The 25709-nt window shown below is 42.8% G+C and overlaps 1 protein-coding gene across 1 annotated transcript in view; it reads left to right on the top strand.

The window, feature by feature from the left end:
- The window catches only part of ttll5 (tubulin tyrosine ligase-like family, member 5), a gene marked incomplete at its 5' end in the record, with an annotated part of 91715 nt that overhangs the window by 3260 nt on the left and 62746 nt on the right, over nucleotides 1–25709 (top strand). The window contains 11 exons of the mRNA XM_080784202.1: nucleotides 165–271; nucleotides 755–885; nucleotides 1660–1742; nucleotides 4094–4163; nucleotides 4770–4854; nucleotides 6462–6563; nucleotides 6840–6931; nucleotides 7867–7974; nucleotides 18170–18251; nucleotides 19641–19702; nucleotides 25180–25253. Of these exons, the coding sequence (XP_080640328.1) occupies nucleotides 165–271; nucleotides 755–885; nucleotides 1660–1742; nucleotides 4094–4163; nucleotides 4770–4854; nucleotides 6462–6563; nucleotides 6840–6931; nucleotides 7867–7974; nucleotides 18170–18251; nucleotides 19641–19702; nucleotides 25180–25253 (996 nt within the window). The remainder of the gene's footprint in view (nucleotides 1–164; nucleotides 272–754; nucleotides 886–1659; nucleotides 1743–4093; nucleotides 4164–4769; nucleotides 4855–6461; nucleotides 6564–6839; nucleotides 6932–7866; nucleotides 7975–18169; nucleotides 18252–19640; nucleotides 19703–25179; nucleotides 25254–25709) is intronic.

Genomic DNA, 25709 nt, shown 5'->3' with positions numbered 1-25709 from the left:
TTAGCATCAACTACTATACTTGGTGTTAAATATATAATATAATATATATATCTTGCTTTTAAATAATACCTTGGTATTGGTCATTTGTCCCGTGTGCAGTGAATCTAAATGTGTTGACAAAGCCTCTGGACTTTCTCTTGACCAGAATGTCTTGTCTGTTTCAGGTTCATCCAAATAGTAATGACTTTAATCTCATGTGGACGGGATCACACCTCAAGCCTTATCTCCTACGCAGCCTTCAAGACTTCCAGAAGGTCAACCACTTCCCCAGGTGCAGTGCACGTCTTCAGTTGTATCTGTTGAGGCAGACAATATTGTATTGAAGGAACATAAGACACTAACTAACTACACGTGGGAACACAAAAGAGGGAATGATTGTTCAACCAAGCACCAATTGCCAATGAAAAAAAGAAGGGTAAAGTACAATTAAATAAATAAATTATACATATTACATGCCCCCACACCTCTGAACTCACATCCACAGGAGATGCATTGCGCATTCAGTCATCTTACACTGCTGCTGAGCCTTTCTAAGACCTTCAGATCAGTCATTGTGTTTGTTGGCTCCCACTGCAAAGTGCATTTAGTTTGGACCCGTGCCTCTTTAAAACATGAAATGAATCATAATGTCATGCAGAAGGGAGTCTTATTGCCACTGTGTTTTCACTGCACTTTACTTTTCTCTCAACAAGCAAACTGAGCAGAGCTTGAACATTTTTTAACTAACAGGTCAGCGGCTGTGCTTGTTTTCCAGGTCATATGAACTGACGCGCAAAGATCGCCTGTACAAAAACATCCAGCGAATGCAGCAGGCTCATGGCTTTAAAAACTTCCACATTGTTCCCCAGACCTTTGTGCTTCCGTCTGAGTACCAGGACTTCTGCAGTAAGCTTCCCTCAAAGACCTTGCACCTAAGCCAGGGTTCCCACTTCCCACTCTCCTAGAAAACCTGGACAAGGCATGGCATTTTAAAAATCTAATTTTCCACTGGCCTGGATGAGTTATACTATAATCAAAGGAGAAAAGTTTTGGAAAAGTCATGAAATTGTAGTTGGAGCCTCGCTGGATCCCTTGTCGACCAGGGATGTGTCATCCACAGGTCTCTATTGCATAAGTGATAATTTATTTCAATGAGACTTTACCTGTATAGTTAATGAAAGTAAAAATATACGGGGAGGTTGAAGGGGATCATGACCCCGTGCATACAGTATGTGGCATGATGTAATCGGTGTCGGGTAGAAACCTTAATGTATCTATCTCCATATTTCATATTTTCAAAAATAAATAAATTCTTATTTAAGTGTTTGACTGCCAACTCACAAACATTGTCGTCCTTTGACGTCATAGCGTGTGGCAATATATTGATATTGTGATATTATACCAGATAGTTTGAACTATAAATGTTTGCAAAACATAGTCAAATGGTCTACATGCTCAAAATGTGTTGTGTGTAGATCTGCTATTTATGCCCTGATGACAAACCAAAAAAGGATATCATCACAATTAATGTTTTGGTAAAAAAATAATAATGATTTTGTATCGGCTGCCTAGCCCTAGAGTTGGTCATTGAGAGTGGGAACCCTACAGAGCTTGTTCTACAATACACTCACCTTTATTGCATATTCTGAACTGTATACTCACAAGTCTCCTCGTGCCCAGGTTGTTTCGTTAAGGACAAGGGACCTTGGATCATCAAACCAGTGGCGTCTTCAAGAGGAAGGGGGATCTACCTGGTCAGCAACGTAAGACCACAATCGTTCCCTGACACAATTCGTTCCTTCATAGAAACATTTAGGGCTCTAATTTGGTCCGAGCTTGCTAAAGCCACTATTTGGGGATTTAGCATTGAGGAATGGGCGTTCACCCACTAAGTGGTGGCTATTTTTGTCACCTGCCTAAATCAATAAAACACCTCCGCTACCCATTACATTATGCATAGGTACTGTGCAATCATTATCCCTAGTGCAATCTTGGCTCTCACCCTCTTTGCCCGTGGAAGAGCGAGCATTGCTGCCTTGGAATACATTTATATTTGATACAGAAGGGTTTTTTTTTAAATAAAATTCAAAGTTCTGTGTAGTCTATGAAGTTCCAGTTTTCATTTGGTATATACATTGTGATCTTATTGTCTCTATGAAACGTTATCAAGTGAAAAGGATACTTTGGATACTTTGGACAGACTTGTGCTGAACTGAGGTGAAATATTGGAAATCACACCCTTCTTTACCATCTAGCCTTTAATTGCCTTTGAATAGAACCATATTTGACTGACACGCTTATCATCTACGTGTTACTGATTATGGGGAATTTTATATTATTGTAATCCATTAATTATTTTCTGTGCAATGGATGGATGAAAGTGAGCTAATGGAATCGACCACAATGCACGGTACAAATCAAATAACACAATGGACACAAGGAATTGACACTCACTTCTGCTGATTATAGGAAAATTACAATTAGAGAAATGCGTAGGAGAATCAGGAGAGATGAAGTAGCCTGACTCCGGACATCTGGAATTTGATTGGAAGTGATCAGGAAAAAGAAAAAGAGCAGACACTATAAAATTGAAGCTGATAAATCATCTTTGTGGAGTATTTTATGTTTACTAAAGAACTGGATTGCGGAGACCCGTTTTACTGAAGAAACACTATTTCCAAAAATCTGAATATTGAGCTAAACAAAAACATCACTTACAACACCATTACCACTGAGGATTTGACAGTATATTAGTGGACGGGAGTGGTGTTGTCGACCGAGTCCTCTTTGGTGTGTATCATAGCCATTAATAAGCTTTGTTGAGTAAATCACACACTTCAAGGCATGGGCTCTTGGAGGAGGTCCACAAGGTTCTCTCTCTTGGACAACGTATACAGGTTTTTTTTTTTCTTTTCTTCTCAGGCATTTTTATGAAACAGTGGAAAGAATGTCAGGGTGATATTTGGAAAAGAAGGTCGTTCCTTTTTTTTTTTCTTTTTTTTTTAGTTTCGGGTTTTCTCTGAACTGTGGCCAGCCCTGAGGTTAGTTGCTCCTCCCTGCCTCGATCTCAGCTTCAGCACCTGCAACACATTTTAACCTCATAACCCATTTAGGCCTGACGTCGACATTTAAAAAATGTCTTCTAAATTCTGACAGTTTCCTGAAAAACCTCATGTTTCTATGTCAGAAATATTCCATGTCCAAGGACCCCCAAAATTATATGTAATTGGCCGCCGACCCGCATCTGAAAATATGTTGTTCCAGGGACCCCCCTCTCAGAAGCAAAAATTTGAGTTAAAAAACGTTGGCTCTGAAAGAATATATATTCAAAGATTTGCACTACATTTTCACGGTTTAAAAAAAATAGCAGACCTACAAGCTCGTAGCTATGAGCTTGTAGATTTATTTTTCAATAGCTAAATTATAACATAATGTTTAAAACACCAAAAGGGGTTCCCGCCCAAAATGGGATAAATGACCTAGCTCCTACCAGCGGATTGGGTTTTCATAGAGTGCCGTTGAGGATCGGGCCTACTATGACCAATGCCATTGTAGATTTCAACATCCCTTGATCTGGTTTTTCCTTTGATTTCTTTTTTTTTTTTCATTAGATTTTATAGACTGGCAAACACAGTCATCAGCCATCTGTTGATAACTTGTGCAGTGGTGGAAAGTAACTAGGTACATCTACTCACGTGCTGTACTATTATTACTGGTATTTCCATTTTCTGCTGCTTTATACTTCCACTACATTTTGGATGCAAATGATGTATTCCACTGCCATATATAAAATATAAAAGATTATATAAATTAGGATGCATTATTATAGATTAAGATAAAACGAGGCTACTGTATATTGATCCAGGCGGTCACAAGCTGCCCAGCAGTATTGAAGGTAGTTAAAATAAGCCTCTCCTTCCCAACTGCTTTACACATGAATGCATCAATCATTATAATGCAATAATATTTAGTATTATGTGCAATACATGCTTCTTTTGGTTATTAAAAAAATATATATTATATTATTTTATGCAAAATGATACTTTGGTAAAGGCTTGGGTTGATTAGTTACCTTACCATGTTGTATGATATTATTACCATGTGTCATCCACAGCCAAACCAGATTTCCATGGATGAAAACATCTTGGTATCTCGCTACATTAGCAACCCCCTGCTGATAGACGGTGAGCTCTTCTTCCAGTTGTCCCACTGTATTTACCACACGAACCCCTGGATTAAAGTTCTCAGTCGCCACAACTGATCATCATTTGGATTCCATAGAAGTCAGCATGTCTTCTATAGAAGTGTCCCACACCAAAAATAGGCTATCTACAAGCTTACAAGCTTTGCACTGCGACGTGTTGTAAGCTTGTAGATGCCTTAAGCGAACATTTGATTGGATATGTATTGTAGAGCAGTGGTTCTCAAAGTGCATTTCAAAGACTCTCAGTTCTTTTACAGGGTTCTAAATTGACCCTTACAAATCTGTAACTTTTGACAGTGTACGAATGGAACCAAATTCCATTTGTACTGTCGGAGTTAAGGGGAGACCTTGAAATGTAAAGGTTTGAGAACCAGAGGGGACCGAACCCTGGCTTGGGGGGGACCTCCGTTCAACTGAAGTATACAGGGTTTAACTGTATAAACCCTGGCCTGGGGGGACCGCCATTCAACTGAAGTATACAGGGTTTAACTGTAGAAAGACACATTTGTGGCCTCGTTTTAACCGTTCCATTGAGAACATGATCCTGTCACTATCTTTGACGAATTTTCTGTTTGTTTGTTTTCAGACTTTAAATTTGACGTGCGGTTATACGTGCTGGTGACATCATACGATCCCCTCCTTATCTATGTGTACGAAGAAGGCTTAGCCAGGTGAGCTGACAGATGTGTATCATGTAAATCAGTAGTCGTTTTTTTTTAAAGGTCCCCCAAATTGATATATATTTGGCTGCAGACCTCAATCTGAAAATGTTTTGTGCCAAGGACTCCCAGAAAAGAGGATTTGTGTTTAAAATAATTCAAAAGCATTCAAAAGTCCAGAAAAGAAGATTTGTGTTTAAAATAATTCAAAAGCATTCAAAAGTCTCCAAACACTTATATTTTTCAGACATTTTCAAAAATATCAGATCTACTACAAGCCAAAGTTATAAACGGATAACGTGGATAATATGATGGTGATGATCAACTGCTTTTGCTGGGGACCCCTAGAACCCCCCAAGGACACTTGGGGACCCCCTAGAACCTCCCAAGGACACCTGGGGGTCCCCGGACCCCACTTTGAGAACCAATTATGTAAATAATGTAGGCAATGGGCACAGAGAGTATGAAATAACTCAGTGAGACAATTATTTATACACATGATGCAGTGACCAGTAGAGGGCATCCTCAACTTTACAGACTCAGCACTGGGGGGGGTATTCTAATCTATACAAAGCTCCCCATTGTCTCAACAACCGTACATCAGGCTAATCAAACACTGTTAGATATAACAGAACGATAATTGATGACTTCTGTGTTGGACCATAGACTGTATTGAATATTAGGGCTTGAGCTTTCCAGAGCCCATATGAGCAAGATGTTTAACCACTTAAACTATATATGTATACTTAGTTGACTGGGGTCCCCCCTGGGACTATACTTGGTTCGCTCCTTAGAACTGTACACAAATCTCTACGTTGAAAATAGCCGATCTACAAGGTCACAATGCGACATGTTGTGGGCTTGTATATTGGATATATCTGATCGGCTATTCGGCAAATGTTCTTTTATTTTTGCCAAATGATCTCTTATTAATTATAATATGTCCGGAATAGGGAGGTCGGGTTGAAATGATCAGGCGAGAGTGTAGGGGACGCTGGGGCTGTTTGATGGACAGAATGACTGTGTGAGGACCGGCGGAGGTCAGTTCCATCGTGCTGCTGCATGGAGCGACACTGACTGGCCCCCTTCCGTTTGCTGCACTTGATTATGAGCTGTGAGTTATACATCCTGGCCAAATTCCGAATCCCACTTTTATCTCCTGACATTCCACTGGGTTTGATGGTATTCAGGTACGAGCGGTGTTGCCAAGGAATTCTCATTGTTGCACATGTGGCGCCCACTCCTTCTCAGACGCAGAGGAGGGGAATAGGAACTGAATCTTTGAAATTATAAACTTGCAACCTGGCGTCCCTATTTTGAGCATGCCATCATAGGTGGAACATTTGAATTACCTTTCAAAATGTTTCAACATTTTCAAAAATGGCAGATCTATAAGCTCACCATGCAAAATATAAAGAATTAAAAAACTAACTTTTTGTGAAAACCTAGTCAATCTACAAGCTCACAACACATTTCGATGTGATGCGTTCTTAGCTTGTAACTCAGCTATTAGGTGGTTAAAGTGTCCCATCGCTTGGTCAGGAGTCGGCCATGTGAATTAAGTCATTATGACCGTTTGCCATGATGAGTGACCGGTTGATTCTTGCCCTGCCCCACAGGTTCGCTACAGTGAAGTATGACCGTGCTTCAAAGAACATCAAGAACCAGTTCATGCATCTCACCAACTACAGCGTGAACAAGAAGAGCAGCGACTACGTCAGGTAACGCCATGTCAAATCTACGGTATTTTAACCACTTAGATTTTCTATACTTAGTTGTCCGGGGTCGGCTCTGCACTTGGGCCTCTCTTTTTCCCCCTCCACATCAAATCTCCTGCAAGAATCGGGATGCTAGGGTTCAAGAAGTTCATTTTAAACGGGTGCTAATTAATTGGAACGTAGATGGAGTCATCTGTCAGTTGTTACATGGTCATTATAGGGGTTTTGGAAAAAGCCCAAGCCACTGAGGTTCTCTCTCTGTCTTTTGTTCCTTGTCAGTTGCGATGACCCAGAAGTGGAGGATTATGGGAACAAATGGAGCATGAGTGCGATGCTGAGGTATCTGAAACAAGAGGGGAGAGACACCACATGTGAGTCGAGTTCTCGTTCTCTCTCATTCTCATCCTCGGCAACCTTTTCCAAACGTTTTAACTGCGGCATCCATGCAAAGATTTCCAAAAAATAATAGTCATGCGGTTCGCAGCAGCACTTAATTTCACCATCCCTTGAGATAAGATGAAAAGAAAAAGACGAATACATCGTTTTGAGAGGGAACATTAAGATTAAATGACATAGTCCTGGGAGCTACTTTTACCTGATTATTTTGTATTATGTATTACTTGACAAAGAGCGGCTGTGGCTCAGGAGGTAGAGCAGGTCGTCCATTGATCCCTGGGTCGGCGGTTCGAATCCCGGCTCCTCCTGTCCACATGTCGAAGTGTCCTTGGGCAAGAAAACTGAACCCTACATTGCCTCCAATGAGTCGGTTGGTGTAAGCTTGCCACCATTGGTGTGTGAATGTGGGAAGTGAGGACGCTGGCGTCGACTGTTCGCCGCTTCACCTCCCAATGTATGCATGAATGAATTAACCATTGTAAAGGCGCTTTGAGCACTTGGAAAAGCACTATAAAAATACAATTAATTATAAAGAAGATGCATTCAACTGGGAAAAGTATACAAGTATACTGTAAATCACTGACCCCCCCACTGCCCTCCTCTCTCCTCCACTCTCCTCCCCTCCGTCCCCTCCTCTCTCCTCCTCTCTCCTCCACTCTCCTCCCCATCCGTCCCCTCCTCTCTCCTCCTCTCTCCTCCACTCTCCTCCCCATCCGTCCCCTCCTCTCTCCTCCTCTCTCCTCCACTCTCCTCCCCTCCGTCCCCTCCTCTCTCCTCCTCTCTCCTCCACTCTCCTCCCCTCCGTCCCCTCCCCTCTCCTCCTCTCTCCTCCACTCTCCTCCCCTCTCCTCTCTCCTCCACTCTCTTCCCCTTCCCTCTCTTCCCCTCTCCTCCTTTCTGCTTCTTCCAGTACTTATGAGCCAGGTGGAGGACTTAATCATCAAAGCCGTGCTGAGTGCTGAGCTTCACATTGCCACGGCCTGCAAGATGTTTGTGCCACACAGGACCAACTGTTTTGGTACCACTTCCAACCATTATTCTATTATATCTATTATTTATATAATTTGGGTTTTATTCAAGTAGATTAAGTACAGTGATGGAGTGACAGGAAACAAGGACAGAGAGATGGGGAGTGAGTGACACGCAGCAAATTGTCTGTTACACGCTTATCACATGATATATGCGTGTAGGTTTAAGAATACATTTCTCTTAAAGGGTAAGACCACTTTTTTTGAGGTTTGGGTTGTGTAGTTACTTTGCCATGATGCAACTCTAAATGTGGACAAGAAATAAGAAATAACTGCTCCAGTGATTAGAAATTGATAATTCAAAATATGCTCCTCATTGACTTACATTGTAGCTAAAACAGCTCTCAAAGTCACTCTTTTAGTATGTAAACAAACAGAAACAATGTTGATTCAGACAATATAGAGCATCACCAAAACTCATGTAGTTTTATTTTTTCATAAAAATGTTATCTTCCTGTTGATTTGTCCATTTTATTGGGAAGAAAACCCGGACTGGATCCGTGGATCCGGATCCATATCTTCAAATAGTAAAATCAACAGGAATCTAACATTTTTATGAAAAAATAAAACTGCATGAGTTTTGGTGATGCTCTATATTGTCTGAATCAACTTTGTTTGTGTTTGTATACGTACTAAAAGAGTGCCTTTGAGAGCTGTTTGAGCTACAATGCAAGTCAATGAGGAGCATATTTTGAATTGTCAATTTCTAATCACTGGAGCAGTATTTTTTTATTTCTTGTCCACATTTGGAGTAGCATCATGGCAAAGTAACTACACAACCCAAACCTCAAAAAAAGTGGTCTTACCCTTTAAGGATTAACCACATGAACCCTAGTGTCCCTATTCTGGGCATGATAGGCGAGATAATTATTTTCTACAATCTCACAACACCCTGGGACTCATGAGCTTTTAGATCAGTTATTTTCAAAGAAGAGATTTGTGTAGAGGATAAGTGATAACATGAATAATGTTAATAACTCACAAGAAACTCTTAGCCAAATGTGACAGCACAGATTTGACCAAATCATTTAGACTAGAGCAATGGGCACACTTTGAGATGGCAATCTTTGTCATTTTCAGAACCAAATAGTAAACATTGGTTGTGACTGAGGACAGTAGGTTTGTTATTGAGGAAATTAAATCAAATAGGTTAGGGTTAGTTTAGTTATGTTGCAATCTGGAAACTGGTTCAGTAAAAAGAAAAAAAAATCTCCTTTGTTTTTGCCTCTGGGGGCACCAGTGCAACCTCCTTTTTTTGGTTGAAACAGGAACTCTGTTTGGCTCGCCTCGTCCCCTTTCTTAGTCCACTTCCTCCTGGGTGCTTCTGCCTGGGTGTTTCTTTGTTTATTCCTACTAACAACAACACTAACAAGTTTAGGGCAGTGGTGCTGACAGATTCTGCTGTTAACAGAATCAATATGTCTTGAGAGATTGGTTATTATATGTTGTAATGTAGAAGTCTTAATGCTTGTGGCTTGCTTTCTAACACTTTCTTAGAACTCTCTTATGCTACATAAGAGCACGCACGCACAGCTGTACATGGAGCCACAAATACCTACAAATACATATTTCCTCTCATTTAACTAGATTGTCTAGTTACTCCATGTTATTTGGAGTTGTACACAGAATAACTGCTGATTTTCAAGACTCAGCGTTTGACTGTGTAGTTGTAGGTATTTGGACCCTTCCTGCCTGCTGGCGGCAGAGTAGTGGAAAGCCTGTTGACTGAAGCAGGAATTTGTTTCCTCCTCTCTGTTACCATTCAGGTCTGTCTGATTTTAGGCTGACTGTTTTCTTGGCTGCTCCTGCCTAGCACCAAGCTCGTGTGAACTCCATTTCGGAGCCATTACCCGTGTTGGTGTTGGCACTAATTGTCCACACTTTCTCTTATTCTCTCTCTCTCTCTCTCTCTCTCTCTCTCTCTCTCTCTCTCTCTCTCTCTCTCTCTCTCCCCCCCATTTGTCTGTCTCTCTATCTTTCTCTCACACACTCTTTCTCCCTCCCCGTCTCTCTCTGTCTGTCTGTCTCTCTCTCTGTCTCTGTCTCGGTCTCTCTCTCTCTCTCTCTCTCTCTCTCTCTCTCTCTCTCTCTCTCTCTCTCTCTCTCTCTCTCTGCACATAGACCAAGCCTCCACTCAGGGCCTCAGTCCTGCCTCTCTCTCCTCTCCTCTCCTCCAAACTCTCCCTTTCAAAATTATTATATTCTTTTCTCTCTCTTTACTCTCCCCCACCGTTAGAAAAAACAGTGGGGGCCTCGCACTTTGGATGAGCTTTCTCTAGACATAATAGGGACCCAAGTGCTTGTTGTTTGGGCTGTGTTTTCGGGCGTTGCGGCAGGGGTGTGGATTTACGCTATCTGAGCGACCGCCCGCATAAAGATCCTTATCTGAGCCCCGAGCATCACTCCTGGGTTGAGCAGCCGCACCAGCGCCGGGTGCGAGTGTTTACCGCGCTGGTGTTAAATTAATGGGCAATACTGTGTTTTGTGGCCGGTGCTTTAATCCGGGCCTCATGCACGCCTGTCGGACACAAATCAACATCTGTCTAGAGCGAGAGTAGAAGAAACTCGACAACAACAACAGCGACAAAAACACTGGGCAGGTTCCGCTGTGTGACTCATTCATTTAGTCCCAACTGAGGGCTTTAACCACATGAACCCTGGGCATGTCATAATAGGCAGAAATAACAGATCTACAAGCTCACAACATGTTGCAACACAATGTGATGTGAGCTTGTAGATCGGCTATGTTAAGAGATTTGGTGTAGAGGGGAAAAGGAAAAAAGTAAAGTACCGTATACACGCCTGCGGAGCACCAGTCAACCAAGTTGTTACACATGCGCACATTATTCCAGATGCTGACAGGTTGTGTTTGGGATGTTTGTATCTGTTTATATCTACCTTTCTTATATACAGTAATAATAAACAGGATATTCCAACTATTAGCACGCAGACAGACTTTACGAGGGCCCCCGAGGGCCAACGGTAAACAGGATTGTGTTATTATTACGTGCCAAAGTATCATGTTACTGTACATCGTCAGCGTGTTTCATCCGTCTCATTTTTGGGTTATTCGTCATAAAGATTATGCGTCTCTGTTAATGGGATGTTGCCTCTGCCAGATCAAGGGAGGAATGCGACAGGGCGGTGCTGCTGCGGTAACGTACCGCCGCCATCATCCCATGGCATGCCGAATAACGTCGACGAGCAAGCAAAACGCACACGTCGTCGCAGCCTGTCAAATTCAATACGTTCAGCGTGCCACCGCAATACTATCACTCTGCGAGGAGCACAAGGCAATTAGGGCCGTCCCCTTTTTTGTGTATTATGATACACAAACACTGTGGTCTGCTGAGAACATGCCCATTAAACTCCTGAGATATCGGTTGACTGTTGAATATCGTGTAATTTTGTTGTCTTCAGTGGCCCTGGGCGACTTAATTACAGCGTTCACAGTGTTCACTGCAGGATTAGCTTTCCAAAGGCAGACACTGACAGTTCCAGCGGACCACCCTCGACATCTCTCTGTTGTTCTGCCTCTCTCTCAAGGTGGGCTGCTACATGCAATGTGTGTTTCAAACACGTGTGTGTTTGTGTGTGTTCACACGCACACACACACACACACACACACACACACACACACACACACACACACACACACACACACACACACAGGCATACAGAGACATGTAGGAGCCGGGGTAAAACATGAGACAGGTCTGTGCAGTAAAATCCTTTGTGTTCATGTAAGAGTGTACCATTGGAACCAACTGCCCCTTTATGGGTCCATTTGGTTCCATGTTTTGAGTATTTTAGTGTGTGTTCTCCAGGGAGTCCAGTATCATATCACAATGTTTTTTTTTGTTTTTTTACACTCCCCTCTCTCTCTAAAATCCAAGCTCAAACCGCAGAGACGTGTTTTCTGAGCACTGCCTTTTTAAACTTTAAACTTTATCTCTCCTCTTTTCCTGCTTGTCAAAAGCTCTGACTTGATATTGTCGCCGTGGACCAATAAGCTAAAAATGAAAATCAATATATGAATATTATATTCATCTGAGTTTTGGGATAGAAATAATAGTGATATGATTGTGTTGTCTTCCACTGGTTTTAAAAGTTGCATTAGAGTTACTAGAGAAGTTCTTAGTTGACTAATTGTCATAGGGATTTATCCACGACTACTTCATGACTTGGTTTAATACCATTCACATACTGTCCGCGTACGTATGGCTATAGTCCTTCCTGCAGCCAGTCCGGGGTTTGAATCTGACCCAAGGCTTTTTGGTTTTTGCTTATTATTATTCCCTCTCTCTCCCACTTCTCCTGTCTCTCTCTCACTGCATGTCACTATCAAATGATGCAGAAACTGGCTATTGAAAGTTATAGACTGGCATAATGCAAGTGTTATATCTAGAGATGTACAAGGGAAAAAAGCATGGCAAATGGCCATCACCTAAGGCTTGACTGACTAAGACCGAACTGACCCGTTAATCGCTGAATCAACCCACGAAAGTGATGCAAAACATACCTGACTATTCTAGCTACCCACTCATTGTGTAAATATCTTGCGAAAGCACTAATATTCCTGACTATCCCTGCAGTATTGTCATAAAATCAATATTGAGGTATTTTGTCCATATCGCCCAGTCCTAGTCATAATGTTGTGGTGTATGGTGGCCTAATGAGTAAGTGTGGTTATAAGACGAGGGAACACGCCCTCGTTCTCTGCCTTGTCTGGACAGCAGCCATGCGAGAGGCCATAAAGCAAGTTATAATCTTAATTTGGGGCAAATTGCTCCCTGCTATTTTAATGTCTCTAATCCGTTGTTTATTGTTTTTCAAATTGGGTTTTTGAGTTTTCTTCCGCCCAAATTGTCCTGCCTATCTACAGGGCCTATACGGTAACAAAATCTTTTTATAGCGCTGTAATGTCTGTTGTGGGAAGAAATAAAAACAACACATTTCTGTTCTTTTTTTTCTTCTGCAAGAGTTGTGTGTGGTGGCTATTGTTTGTGTGTGTGTGTGTGTGTGTGTGTGTGTGTGTGTGTGTGTGTGTGTGAGAGGGAGAGAGAGAGAATGAGCGTGCGTGCGTGTGTGTGGAGAATGCCACCCATGTAGCTTCTTACCACTGCCTTATGATTAATGGACAGGCTTTTTTACTGAGGGATACTGATTACGAGATGTTTTGACTGAGATCTGATTAGCCAAGCCAAAGGCCTATTTTATTACACACAAAACATTCCACTTACTGGTCCTGTGTTCCAGTGAGCGTTCCTCATTAAGTGCACAGTGTGGTTGAAGCTCTCGCCTTTGAACCACCCTCCCTGTCCCACATTTGTCAGATAGACACACGCTTTCCTGTAGCAAAAATAGGGGTACCATGATCACCATCATGGCAAGGCCTGTTATGAAATCCAAGTCTTTTATAGAGCGATAAATGGACCGGGGGCCCCTGTGTCTAGATGGAGCTACATATTGTTAGCCCATATATTTGCTGTCTTCAGGGCGTCTGTCGTGTGTCTGGCTCGGAGCTCTTCTCTCATCACTTCCAAACAGCAGTGAAGCAGCTCAGAGGCAATCATTTATCTCAGAATGATGCAAGGCTAATTCAATTGTCGTAGCTGATGACAAAAACACACAACACATGAAGGATGCTTCATGATGTTCTCCCGTGCCAACAATGTGCGTGGCCAGGGGCGGGGCGGGGTGCGGGAGGGATCGTTGTTTTGGGGAGTCATGTCTCTTGTGGTGTGTGGAGTTTTAGAGCAGTGCCCAGCCCAACGGCAACAAAAAGAAGTAAATACTCCTCTTCATCATGCGTGCTTTCTTCTCTCCTGTCAACTTTTTTCCTTTCTCTCCCCCCCCCCACCCCCCTTCTTTTAATGGGTGTGATGTGTATGTTCACTGGTTCCTCCTCTGCCTGTCTGCGATGCTTGTTGTGGGCTCTGTGGACACATTAACAGCGCTCCCCAAAGGCAGCGGTTGAGCCACAGAACAAACGTTCGTCTAGCTAGTGAGCGGCTCCGCAGGCTTGTGGGGCAGGAACGGCGTCTGCTCCTAATTGGAGGAAAATGCGCTGCACATGGAGTCTGCTTGTCGGGGTTTTGGCGAGGTGGTGCCGTTCCACCCCCCCCCCCTTTTCGCCTGTTGTTGTGGTGCCACTGATGAGGCACTCTGGGCCCAAACCAATTTATTCTAGTGCTCCGTTCCCCAAGACTAATACATTATGTTTTATGATTCTCTCTCTCTCTCTTTCTGTCTCTCTGTATCTCTCTTTGTGTGTGTGTGTGTGTGTGTGTGTGTGTGTGTGTGTGTGTGTGTGTTTGTGTGTGTGTCTGTCTATGTGTGTTTTTATATAATAAAGCGCCTGCAAATGGAAATTCAAATCCCTTGTCTTCTGCTTAACAACTACTGTTTAACCACATGAATCCTAGCATCCCAAGTCTGGGCATGTGATAATAGGCACACATTCAGCAAAAAATAGAGGCTTTTAGATCCGCTTTTTTCACAGAAGGAATCAAATGTAGAGAGACACACACAAGGTGGGGACCAAGTAGAGACACCAGTCAGTGACGTAACATGTATATTGGGTTTAAGTGGCGAAGTACTCATCCAATCCCACATCTGAAGTAAAAATGGGTATCGCAGCTTAGATTGCAGTATGTCTGGAGAACATACAGTACTATGGCAAACTTTGTTCAGCTCCATCTTGCTGTACACAGTAAGTGCGTTGTTAATACTAACCGATATTGAACCTCAAGATTATATATCATGTTACTTTGAACTCCCCATAGTGTAATTTTAGGACTATGTTAAATGAAGTGCAATCAGGGCGCTTGTTTTGGGATTTAGACAAATCTCTGTCACATGCAGAGCGTGTGAGATTGACAGCATTTAAAAAAAGAGATGGAGAGTAAGACAATTCACGAGTGTTTTGAAGAAGTGTAGACAGTCTGGATTCCAAGAGTAAGCTGGGGAGGTCTGGGCTCTTAGATATTGGAGAGCACTGCATGCTCGTTGCTCAGAGAAGATCGATTCAGACATCTCGCTAGGCCAAGTCTCAATCTGACTAACCTCTTGTTAGTCTTTGTTGTTCCTAGAAGCACCTTTTAATAGGCACAGGCTCAATGTGAATCGATTAATCTAACAGTTTTTTTTTGTTGGTTATTTTGTACCGTAAACCATCTGTAATTTACGGCCCTATAAATGTACCTCGTCCAGCTGAACTAGCGGTGCTCTGCCTGTCATATTTCGAGCCAAGCACAGTGAGAAGACATCGCTCGCCGTCACGCTGGCTTTTGTGTGCTTAACACTGGCATTGACCTGCGGATGCTAGAATAAACAACGTTGGTTATGGCAGCTTTGAAACCACCAGCCCTCTGGCCTATTCTCAAAACAGAGTCTGTTCTTTTGAAGTGCCATTAGGAGGGACCCCGCCACCCCCCCCTCCCACTCCATTGGCTTTAAGGCTGTGCTTTGCCCTATCCCTGTGAAATGCTGTGGTTTAACTTTCCACCCCCCCTGGCTGCAGCTGGGGCCAGGGGGTGGGGGGGCCGCTGGCTTGCCGTGACACTCCCCAGAGCAGTGTGTGAGGGAGTGGTGAGGAGGGCTTTCACAAGGCTGCCACAGGCCTGGCTTGTACAGTATTTCCCCAGGAACGCCAGAGGGATTGGATGATCCAGTTTGTACACCGGGATCCCCCTCAGAGCATGTGCATTTCCTGAAAAGTAATGGTTTTGGACATGCAAAGTTTCCGCCCTATACATATAACATCTATATTAGTTCATCACACCTTTCTTTCTGTTACACCTCACCTCAGTCATACGAAACACTGACCTTGTGACTGAGCCCCAGTCGTTTTGTTCCGTCGCTAATAGAGTCATGTCCTTCTTGTTAACCCATTCTGACCGGGCACCCATTTTGGTGTTGGCATCATGTTATGCTTTAGCTATTGAAAAATAGCAGATCTACAAGCTCATAGCGCGCCACCGAGTGGCGCGATACGAGCTTGTAGGTCTGCTATTTTTGAAAAATCGAAAAAACGACTGACATTTTTTAGAATCTGATCTCAGGTCAGAACGGGTTAATCAAGACCAGTGTGTGTCCAGTGGAAAACCTCGTATGAATCTGATCTCAGGTCAGAATGGGTTAACACGTGGTGACAATGATACCCATACGTAGGCCGGAAAGAATTACAGGCGGCATGCATGAAAATGTTCCTCGCAAACCGCAATTGACTTCTTGGTCCACGGCCTGATGTAAGCAGCTCCAGAGGAGCATTAACCCATTCTGACCTGAGATCAGATTCACACGAGGTTTCCACTGGACTACACACTGGTCTGATTAACCCATTCTGACCTGAGATCAGATTCTAAAAATGTCAGTCGTTCTTCGAATTTTTCAAAAATAGCAGACCTACAAGCTCGTATCGCGCCACTCGGTGGCGCGATATGAGCTTGTAGATCTGCTATTTTTCAATAGCTAAAGCATAACATGATGCCAACACCAAAATGGGTGCCCGGTCTGAATGGGTTAATGTACATTTCTCCTTTTGAGTGATTTGATATACAATACGCCACATAATCAGTAGCAGAACGACACACGGGCCTTTGCCATCATTGCCAGTTGACACTTTGTGGGGGCCTGTGATAAGACTGCACTTCAAAATTGCTTTGATACTTTTATTTTTTTTATACCATGAAATTCTTCCATCATCAGTCACACATAAGTATAGGAGCCAATTCAATGAAGTCAATTGATTTTCAGTGGAATGTAGTGTCACTTTGTCTACAAGCTCATAGCGCGTCACTTTATTCCGTGCTATGAGCGTGCTATGAGATCGGGGCGACTGTGGCTCAGGAGGTAGAGCAGGTCGTCCAATGATCCATGGGTCGGAGGTTCGAATCCCGGCTCCTCCTGTCTACATGTGGAAGTGTCCTTGGGCAAGACACTGAACCCCAAATTGCTCCTGATGTGCTGGTTGGTACCTTGTATGGCTTCCGCCGCAATCGGTGTATGAATGTGTGTGTGAATGGGTGAATGTAATGCACAATCCATGTAAAGCGCCTTGGATTAAGGCGCTATATAAATACCATTTATTTACCATTTAGATCTGCTATTTTCTCTTCAGATTTCTGCCAATCTTTGAATATATAGATATTTTTTTAAACATTTTTAACTAAAATCTTTGCTTCTGGGGATCCCTGCAACACAATATTTTGAGATGGGGGTCCGCAACCAAATGCATACGATATTGGGGGTCCTTGAAATGAAAGCACAACTGATATAGTAACATACGTTTTTGTTCCTTTTAAAGTCTTAATGAGTTAAAGATGTCTTTTTACCTTTGGCTTGGTGTGCGGTTCTACTTTTAATTCAGTGTTTTTAACCCAGCACTCACTGTGCTCACCCATGTGCTTATAGTTAGTTTTCCTTTTAACTTTGTCCAGGCTGACCATGATTCAGATTTTCTTTTCCATTTTTTCTTCTCACATCAGGGAGGCACACAATATCTCAATATATCAAGTAAAGTGCCAGCACAGCTAATGTCATGTGTGTTTTAACTTTTAAATTCTTGTTGGAAAGGGGATATTTTACATTTAGTAGGTGCTTCTCAATGAAACCGCTTCGATACAGCAATGAAATAAAATTACATGTAACTACAAATGTGAGAATGTTTAAATAAATATCTAACCAAAACCTGGCTGTTGGATAAGGCACCTGTGTGATTCAAGCAGTTATATTTATTATAGTATTTACATTTTATACATTGTCATGTCTTGTGATGTTTTGTTATGGTTTATTTTTAATCTATTTTACATCATGTATGATCTGCTGGTTAACCCATTCTGAACGGGAACCCATGTTGGTGTTAGCATCATGTTATGCTTTAGCTATTGAAAAATAGCAGATCTACAAGCTCATAGCGCGCCACCGAGTGGCGCGCTACGAGCTTGTAGGTCTGCCATTTTTGGAAAAATCGAAGAACGACTGACATTTTTAGAATGTGATCTCAGGTCAGAATGGGTTAATCAGACCAGTGTGTGTCCAGTGGAAACCTCGTATGAATCTGATCTCGGGTCAGAATGGGTTAATCACTCAATCAGAGGAACCTGTTATTGTGACTTTCTCTGCTGACTTCCCCCTGCAGTGGGCAGTGAAAACTCACCCACCGTGTCCCTCTCTCTGCAGAGCTGTATGGCTTTGACGTGCTCATCGACTCCAACCTCAAACCCTGGCTGCTAGAGGTGAACCTCTCTCCTTCCCTGGCCTGGTGAGTTGATTCCATCTTATATCAGCTCAGGATGCTCAGTCACTGGTTCATCTCACCTGTTGTTTCCCTGGCCTGGTGAGTGATTCCATCTTATCACCTCAGGATGCTCAGTCACTGGTTCATCTCACCTGTTGTTTCCTGTTGAGGATCTCATGCTGCAAAACGGCAAAGACCAGTGTTTTTCTTAGAAGAAGGAGAAGAAAACAGAACTAGAAGTAGAATATTCACCATGTGTAAACACACTTAGGCCTGGAGGAAAGAAAAGCACTTGTTAATACAGTAGCTGTTATACACTGAAAGGCTGTTTACATTTCACATGTTGATAAATACCCTACAGGGTGAGAGTTTTTGCCAAAGCTTTTATTCTTGACTTCCTCCACTAGAAACGTACGCTACCAAGAAAATGTTAGAAAAGGTTAGACAGCTAATCCATTTTTTTAGAAGCAACACTAGACTTAGGCTGGATCAATCTTTTCATACCTTCATACCTTCCTGACATTTCACCACGGTATTATGGTATATGAAAGCTGGAGCTGCTGGTGATAGATGCCATTGTAGCACAACATTGTCTTAACATAATGTGAGCCTGATAGACAAGTCTTGCTGGGTTTAAGCCCGTTTAAGCTCCGTATTATGGACATGTCATAATAGGCAAAAGTTTGTGGAAAGTAGGCAAAATTCACCAAAAATAGCTGTTCATTAAGACTATTCAGCTCAGACAATTAACCATTTATTGCAAAGCTATTGTATTTAGTATGGCGGTGTGACTCTGCTCATGTGATATCTCAGATTACCTGTGCACCGAGACACAGCTCTGATAGTCTGATATCAACAACAACCTCCCAGAGCAAGATAAAGACATTACATGAACAACATAACAACTTTCAATTGAATACCATATGCCACAAATACATATAGAATCAATAGAACAATCCATAAATCACATTATAATCACAGAATTACCCATTACAGAACTAATGCCACAGGGAGGAGGCCGGAGGAGGTGGATGGAATTTGAACGACGACATTTGAACAACTGTCAGCTAGCATTTAGAGTGAATGCAGAATATAGTGAATGCTTAAATGGACCGTCTGATTTGCACTGAGGGAATGTGGCCGTGAGTGAGATGGCTTGTAGTGAATGAGAGTGAAGGGAGTTGACGTGGAGAGACAGCTGATTTAAAGGAGCAGAATTAATTTGTGATAGAGAATGAATGAAGGGGGTCCGGGGAAAAACGTTGCAAGTTTGTAGATCAATATGCTGTTTTCTGGTAGAGGCCAAAGGGAGGGTATCAAGTATAGACCCCTGGGGGACACAGCCAACAAAGTACTGTAGGGTTTAAGTGGATAAATATTGTACATAATAGTTTTTTTTCCCCTTCCTTCCAGTGATGCGCCTCTGGACCTGAAGATTAAGTCCAGCATGCTATCTGACATGTTTTCTCTTGTTGGTGAGTACATGTGTCAAACTAGCACTCAGGGACAATTTCAATGACTTGTTCCGATGATTACACCTCAGCATACAGTAAGACGCCCAGGTCCATAAGAACGTTTGTAGGTAGGAGAGGTAGGAGTCAAGGACTATACCGGTATGACCGCGGACCCTCCCATGTTTTGTGCCAGGGTGCTTGTAAATATGTTATTTTTGAGAACCATGCTAAATAGCTAAAATCTAAAATGATGCTTTCCTAGCATTAATTGTTTAAACCAGCACACTTCTTAAAACCGTTAACTGATGCTTGTGCCCAGAATAACATACTGTACAATGACTGAGCAATTAGTCTTGTCTTGTTCAAAGACACTGACAGGTTACAATGGCAGTTGATGCGCATGCACTTTGGCTATTGTGCAAATAGCCTTCAGGTATGGGATATTATAACCACTGACCTGGCCAACATGCAGATTGCTTTGTTACAGGTGCTTGTGTAGACCATATCTGCTTTGTGGACTCCTTTACTGTACAATCCTGTAAAATCCTCAGTAACTCGAGCTGGTGCAAATGCCAGCCTATTCGGTTATATTTGTACCCTCTCAGAGTTCAATTAACACATAGTTTTATTGTGTAGGAGCTGTGTGAAGTCTCTTGCTCTAGGCCGGTGTTTCCCAAACAAATTTGGTTTGTGGGCCCATTTTTTGGGTCATCATGAGTAAATGCCTTCTTGTCTTAACTGTTCATATTATTATTAGTATTTTTAAAAATGCAATCATTTAAAACAAAAGAATAATTATATTTTCAGAAACGACTGTCATATAATAGGTCCTCACTAATAATCATGATAAAATGGCACGATTTTTTTCTACTCAGTCTGTGTCTCATAGGAGCGCTGTGGGCAGTTTAGAAACAGTCTTCCAGTGAAGACAATTTATTATTTATTTATTATTTATTGTGAGAACGATGGCTTCCATTTTCACATTGCAACTTTTCAGGACTAGAAAGCCTGCCGTTTCTATTGGCTTGTATTCCCCGTCGATGATGATCACTGGAAGACCACAGCCCTCCTATGAGACACAGACCGAGTAGAAAAGAAATGCGGTTGAAAAGTGGTGAAGTGGTCCTTTAAGCTATTTGGACTATTTTTGAAATAGGACTTGTGATTCATTCATCATGTATTTTTGTACATTTGAGTCCCGGGTAGACACAAATGTATCTTTTGGGTCTCCAGCTGAAAAAGTTTAGGATCCCCATATCTACAGTATAGGCTGCTACAGACTTAGGCCCTCATTTATCAATCGAGTGTAAAATCTGCCACAGATTCGAGTGCAGGTTTCGTAGTACACCCACGTCGCCACGGCATTTATAAAGTGATCGCAAACAGCTGATCCTTCCTTAATTTCGTTCTGACGTTAATAAATGTGACGGCTGGAATCTATCTGGCACGCCCTATGAAATCAAGCATCGCCCTCGTTTTTGCGACCTGAAAACGGCAATACGTTTCCTGAAACCATGGTAACATGAAAAAATAGGTTTCTCCCGTGCCTTGCTGCGCCTCACCCCCCTCTCTCATACACACGCACAGACGCACAGCACGCACACGCAACTTGCAAGCTGCCCAACTAACTGGTGTGTTGTTAAATAAATAAAAAACGAACACCTGCATGAATTAAATAAAGTTGTAGTTCTACCCTGTCTGTTTCTCCTCTCGCTTCCCTTATTGCTGCCCGCCTCACGGTCCTCACCCCCCGCACGCCACGCACGCACATATCGCAATTTGCAAGCAACTTTCACTGTGTGTTGTTAGTTGTATATTAAATTATTAAAGTATTTTTAATTTAATATACAACAAGATATATTAGTGAACGAAAACCTGAACCTGAACCATAATTAAATAACAAATAGGCACACACACGAACGGTGACACGCTGCTGTTTTGCAGGTGCTCCTCCTGTCCTGTCTGTCTGTCTCTCTCTATCACTGTGGTCCGTCCGTGACCAACTGCATGCACGTTCGACAGTCTATTTAGATTGCCTCGCAGTCGCTGCAGTGGCTGCAGGACTGTCAACTGTCAATTATATTAATGTGCAGCCAAAATATATGGTAGGCCTGCCGCCTACTGGTGGTGGTGGGCTGACTGGCTGGGTTAGCCTATACCTATCGCCGATGCGGTTCCCGCTGGGCTGGCACGGCACATTTGACATTCCAGTGACACGTCAGGTTTATTAAACGAGGAGGAGATTGCATATAGCCTACCGTAACTCCAGGCTGTTGGCCTGCTGTAGATTACAGTATATAGGCTACCCATGCATGTTGGGACTCTCCGCAGCTGCATTGCAACTTGCTACTTTCCAACGTCATGGAAATATTCCAGCACAGACAGCCCAAATCCGCATGTATGCGCTCATGCAAAACACTGTTTAAATGGCTTAAATCAAGCGCGATTTTAATTGTAAAGTTGGAAAGCTCCTACAAATTTAATATGACACAAAGACACATCTTGTAGGTCTATTCCTTTTTTCTTTTCTTTTTTTTCATGTAGCCCATATACAGACAGTTTTATATTAACATTTTAGGAGTGAATACATATGTTTCGATGCCTTTTGCAGCCTCTCAGCTGGTCAAACAATGCTGCTCCGCCGTTCTACGACAGAAAAACAAGCGTAAGCAAGCTGCCGAGCAGACGTGGGATTTGAACGTTGTCACGTTCAATTTCAAGCTTTGCCGGAAATGGTAAATGTCAAAAATGTCGGCAATTTCGGCGTGCACCCATATTTTGGCGTACGCACGGTTGATAAATGAGGGCCTTAGTCTGCAACATGTTCCATATCTACAGTAGGCTGCTGCAGACTCCACAGACTTACAGTAGGCTGCTGCAGACTCTACAGACTTACAGTAGGCTGCTGCAGAGTCCACATACTTACAGTAGGCTGCTGCAGACTCCACAGACTTACAGTAGGCTGCTGCAGACACCACAGACTTACAGTAGGCTGCTGCAGACTCCACAGACTTACAGTAGGCTGCTGCAGACTCCACAGACTTACAGTAGGCTGCTGCAGACTCCACAGACTTACAGTAGGCTGCTGCAGACTCCACAGACTTACAGTAGGCTGCTGCAGACTCCACAGACTTACAGTAGGCTGCTGCAGACTCCACACACTTAGTCTGCAACATGTTCCATATCTACAGTAGGCTGCTGCAGACTCCACACACTTAGTCTGCAACATGTTCCGCTGTGTGTGTGTGTTTCTCAGCCCTGTGTCTCCTATTTATGAGATTTAGTTTATGCATAACCTTGCACAAAATGCACAGATGTTAATTGGCCTCTACTCACTGACCAAGGTTTTCAGCCACGGAGACAGTCAACTATTGTCTTACAGTTAAACGCTCACAATGGCCACATTCTGGTAGTTAACTCTGTGCACAGCGTATTAGAAAATAGTTGGGTGGCTCCATAATGGGGCACCAGGATTGTGCAAAAAACCACAGCCATTATTAATTGACATTAAATGACTTGCGGGGGGAGAAATTGTCAACAGAGGACTTGGTTGTTTTGGAGTCATTAAGACTTCTTGAGAAACTGGATCCTGCATTGTCAAGCTAGAGCAATCTTTAGCATGCAGACATAAAAATGCTTGGCCCCAAGGCGCAGATCAACACTGTTTATACAACAGAAGGTTGCAGTGGTGGATGAGATGAGCCTTTGTTACATGTGGTCCCATCATCATTATTGTGTTCTCGTATAACAGCCAGAGCTTATAGGAGTATCATGATAAATGCACCTGAAAAGAATCTCACATGTACTGTACATGCAACGCACGCACGCACACACGCACACACACACACACACACACGCATGCACGCGCGCGCGCGCACGCACACATGCAGTCTGACAAATTGGTCCCATACTAGAGGGGAACAGACAGTGAAAACCTTTGTGTTCATTTAACTCAGAGTACAAATGGAACCAAATGGACCCGTGACAGATATAATCACAGCTTCGTGGTGGTGTATCTTGATTGGGTCCATAGCATCTTCTGGCCTGGAGGCCTCCAACTAGGCTGACGTTCCGCCATGCAGTCAGTCTTGTTTGTACATGATTGCATGCACCCTGCCTAGGCTGTGGCTGTGGCTTGAACCCCCCAACCTTCCAGTGGTGGAAGTTTGTAACATTTACCTTTTATACTTTTTTTTACGATATGTTTTGGGGTTGTTGGCTCAGCTCGTAATTGCAAAGATCATAATTATTACTGTATATGCTCCTATCGAGCACAAAGACCCGGGTTTGAGCCCAAGACAAATTGTGTTGTCAAGCATTCAGAAGCTTAAAGGAATGCGTTACATATACACTGTAATAATATCACCCAATAAAGTGCTATTACATTGTTACTCATTATTATATTATTACGTAATGCGTTACTTAAGTAATGCGTTACCCTCGACACGGCTCATTAAACCAGAGCAGAGAGCCATAAATTGCCAGTTATCTTTGGACTGAGGCATTAGCGCGGGCCTGGGGAAAATGAGCAGTGGCATGTAAAACATAGCCCATCTATTATTCACCAAACAAACCCCAGCGCTGTTGGCTGATAACACTTGGGCCACATCCCAGCGCTGTAAATAATGACAACATGCCATTAGCATTCATTTCCCCCTCGTGTGTAGCTGTCAGTCGCACGTCAGCCCCATGTTTGCAATAATTGCTGCGTTTAGGCAAGAACGTGGCACGGATCTGGTCCTTACTCCTCACCTGACGTCTGGATGAGGTAGCACAAACAGCCTCGAGGCCCTGAGCTGTCGATTGACCCCATTCACGCCAAGTACGAGCACAAGATACAACGTAAACATGTTTTGTTAACTTCTCCATTTCACCATCAATTAGCTCTCGGTGTGCTATGTAAGGAGAGAGTTATGACGTAATGTTGAGTGTGGGGAAATTATAATGAAGACGAGGCCCTCGTTGAATGTATGTCACCTTACACACACTGGTAGAATGAAGTTATGTTTACTTTGAGGCCTTCTGGATTCTACGTTGGTTTGGAGTGGAGACATTATATTATTAGGACTCGTGCAGTCCTTTGCATAATGGCAATTCAATACTTTAATTTGACAGTCTTAAACCACATGACCCTATTCTGGTTTGTTTGTTTAGCAGAAATAGCAGATCTGCAAGTCCACAGCCTGTCCCGTTGCAAAACGTGTTGTGGGTGTGACTTGTGAGCTTGTAGATCGGCTATATTTGGTTCAGACTAGATTCATATTACCTTTGTATTACACTGATGCAATTGATGTACACAATCCTCAGGTATGAACATGGAGGGTTTTTCCACAACCAGTTGTTTTAAAGCAGTGTGGTTTACTTCACAGTGTGAAGTAAACTTTTTTCCTTTCAGTATTTACTGCCCATGGGAGGAAATAAAATATACTGTACAGTATACTTTTTTAAACCTGGTTCCTGGTTGTATTCTCCCCTTACAACTCCTCACATCTTCACAGGCTTTGTGTGTCAGGACCCACTTCTGAGACGGCCACAGTCTGACAGAGGCCCACTGGACTCCAGAAGAAGTCAGGTACTGGAGACGTACACACGTGCGCATATATACTATATGTATGTAGTCAGTGTATATGTTCTTTCCATATATTATCTGTCATGTATGTTATGTTTTTGCCATACTTTGTAGCACCAGATCTGTTACTTGTCAGGAAATGGGAAAAATAACCTGTGTTCCAATGCATCCAGTGTAGCTACAGTATAGCTATTCTTTAGTCACAAGGTCTTTTTAATACTTTTCATTAGTTAAATATTTATAAAACCTGTGCCGCAGTTGGTAGCGCTGTCGCCTTCAGCTAGATCTTCTAGCTGCTAGAAGATCCTGGGTTTGATTCCCGCTGGGGACGCTGTGGTTCTCTCCTCTGCCCATACCATAGGCAAAAGGGCCTTTATTTGTGGAGTTTGCATGTTCTCCCCGTGAACCCTAGGGTAGGTATAACCTCACAAAAAACAGGCAGTAGTCCTAGTTTCTAAA

The sequence above is a fragment of the Protomyctophum bolini genome (genome assembly GCF_963924005.1).
Source record: "Protomyctophum bolini genome assembly, chromosome: 15".
Taxonomy (NCBI): Eukaryota; Metazoa; Chordata; class Actinopteri; order Myctophiformes; family Myctophidae; genus Protomyctophum; species Protomyctophum bolini.
The sequence above is the reverse complement of the archived record's forward strand: the minus strand, read 5'-3'. Positions and strand labels throughout refer to the sequence as shown.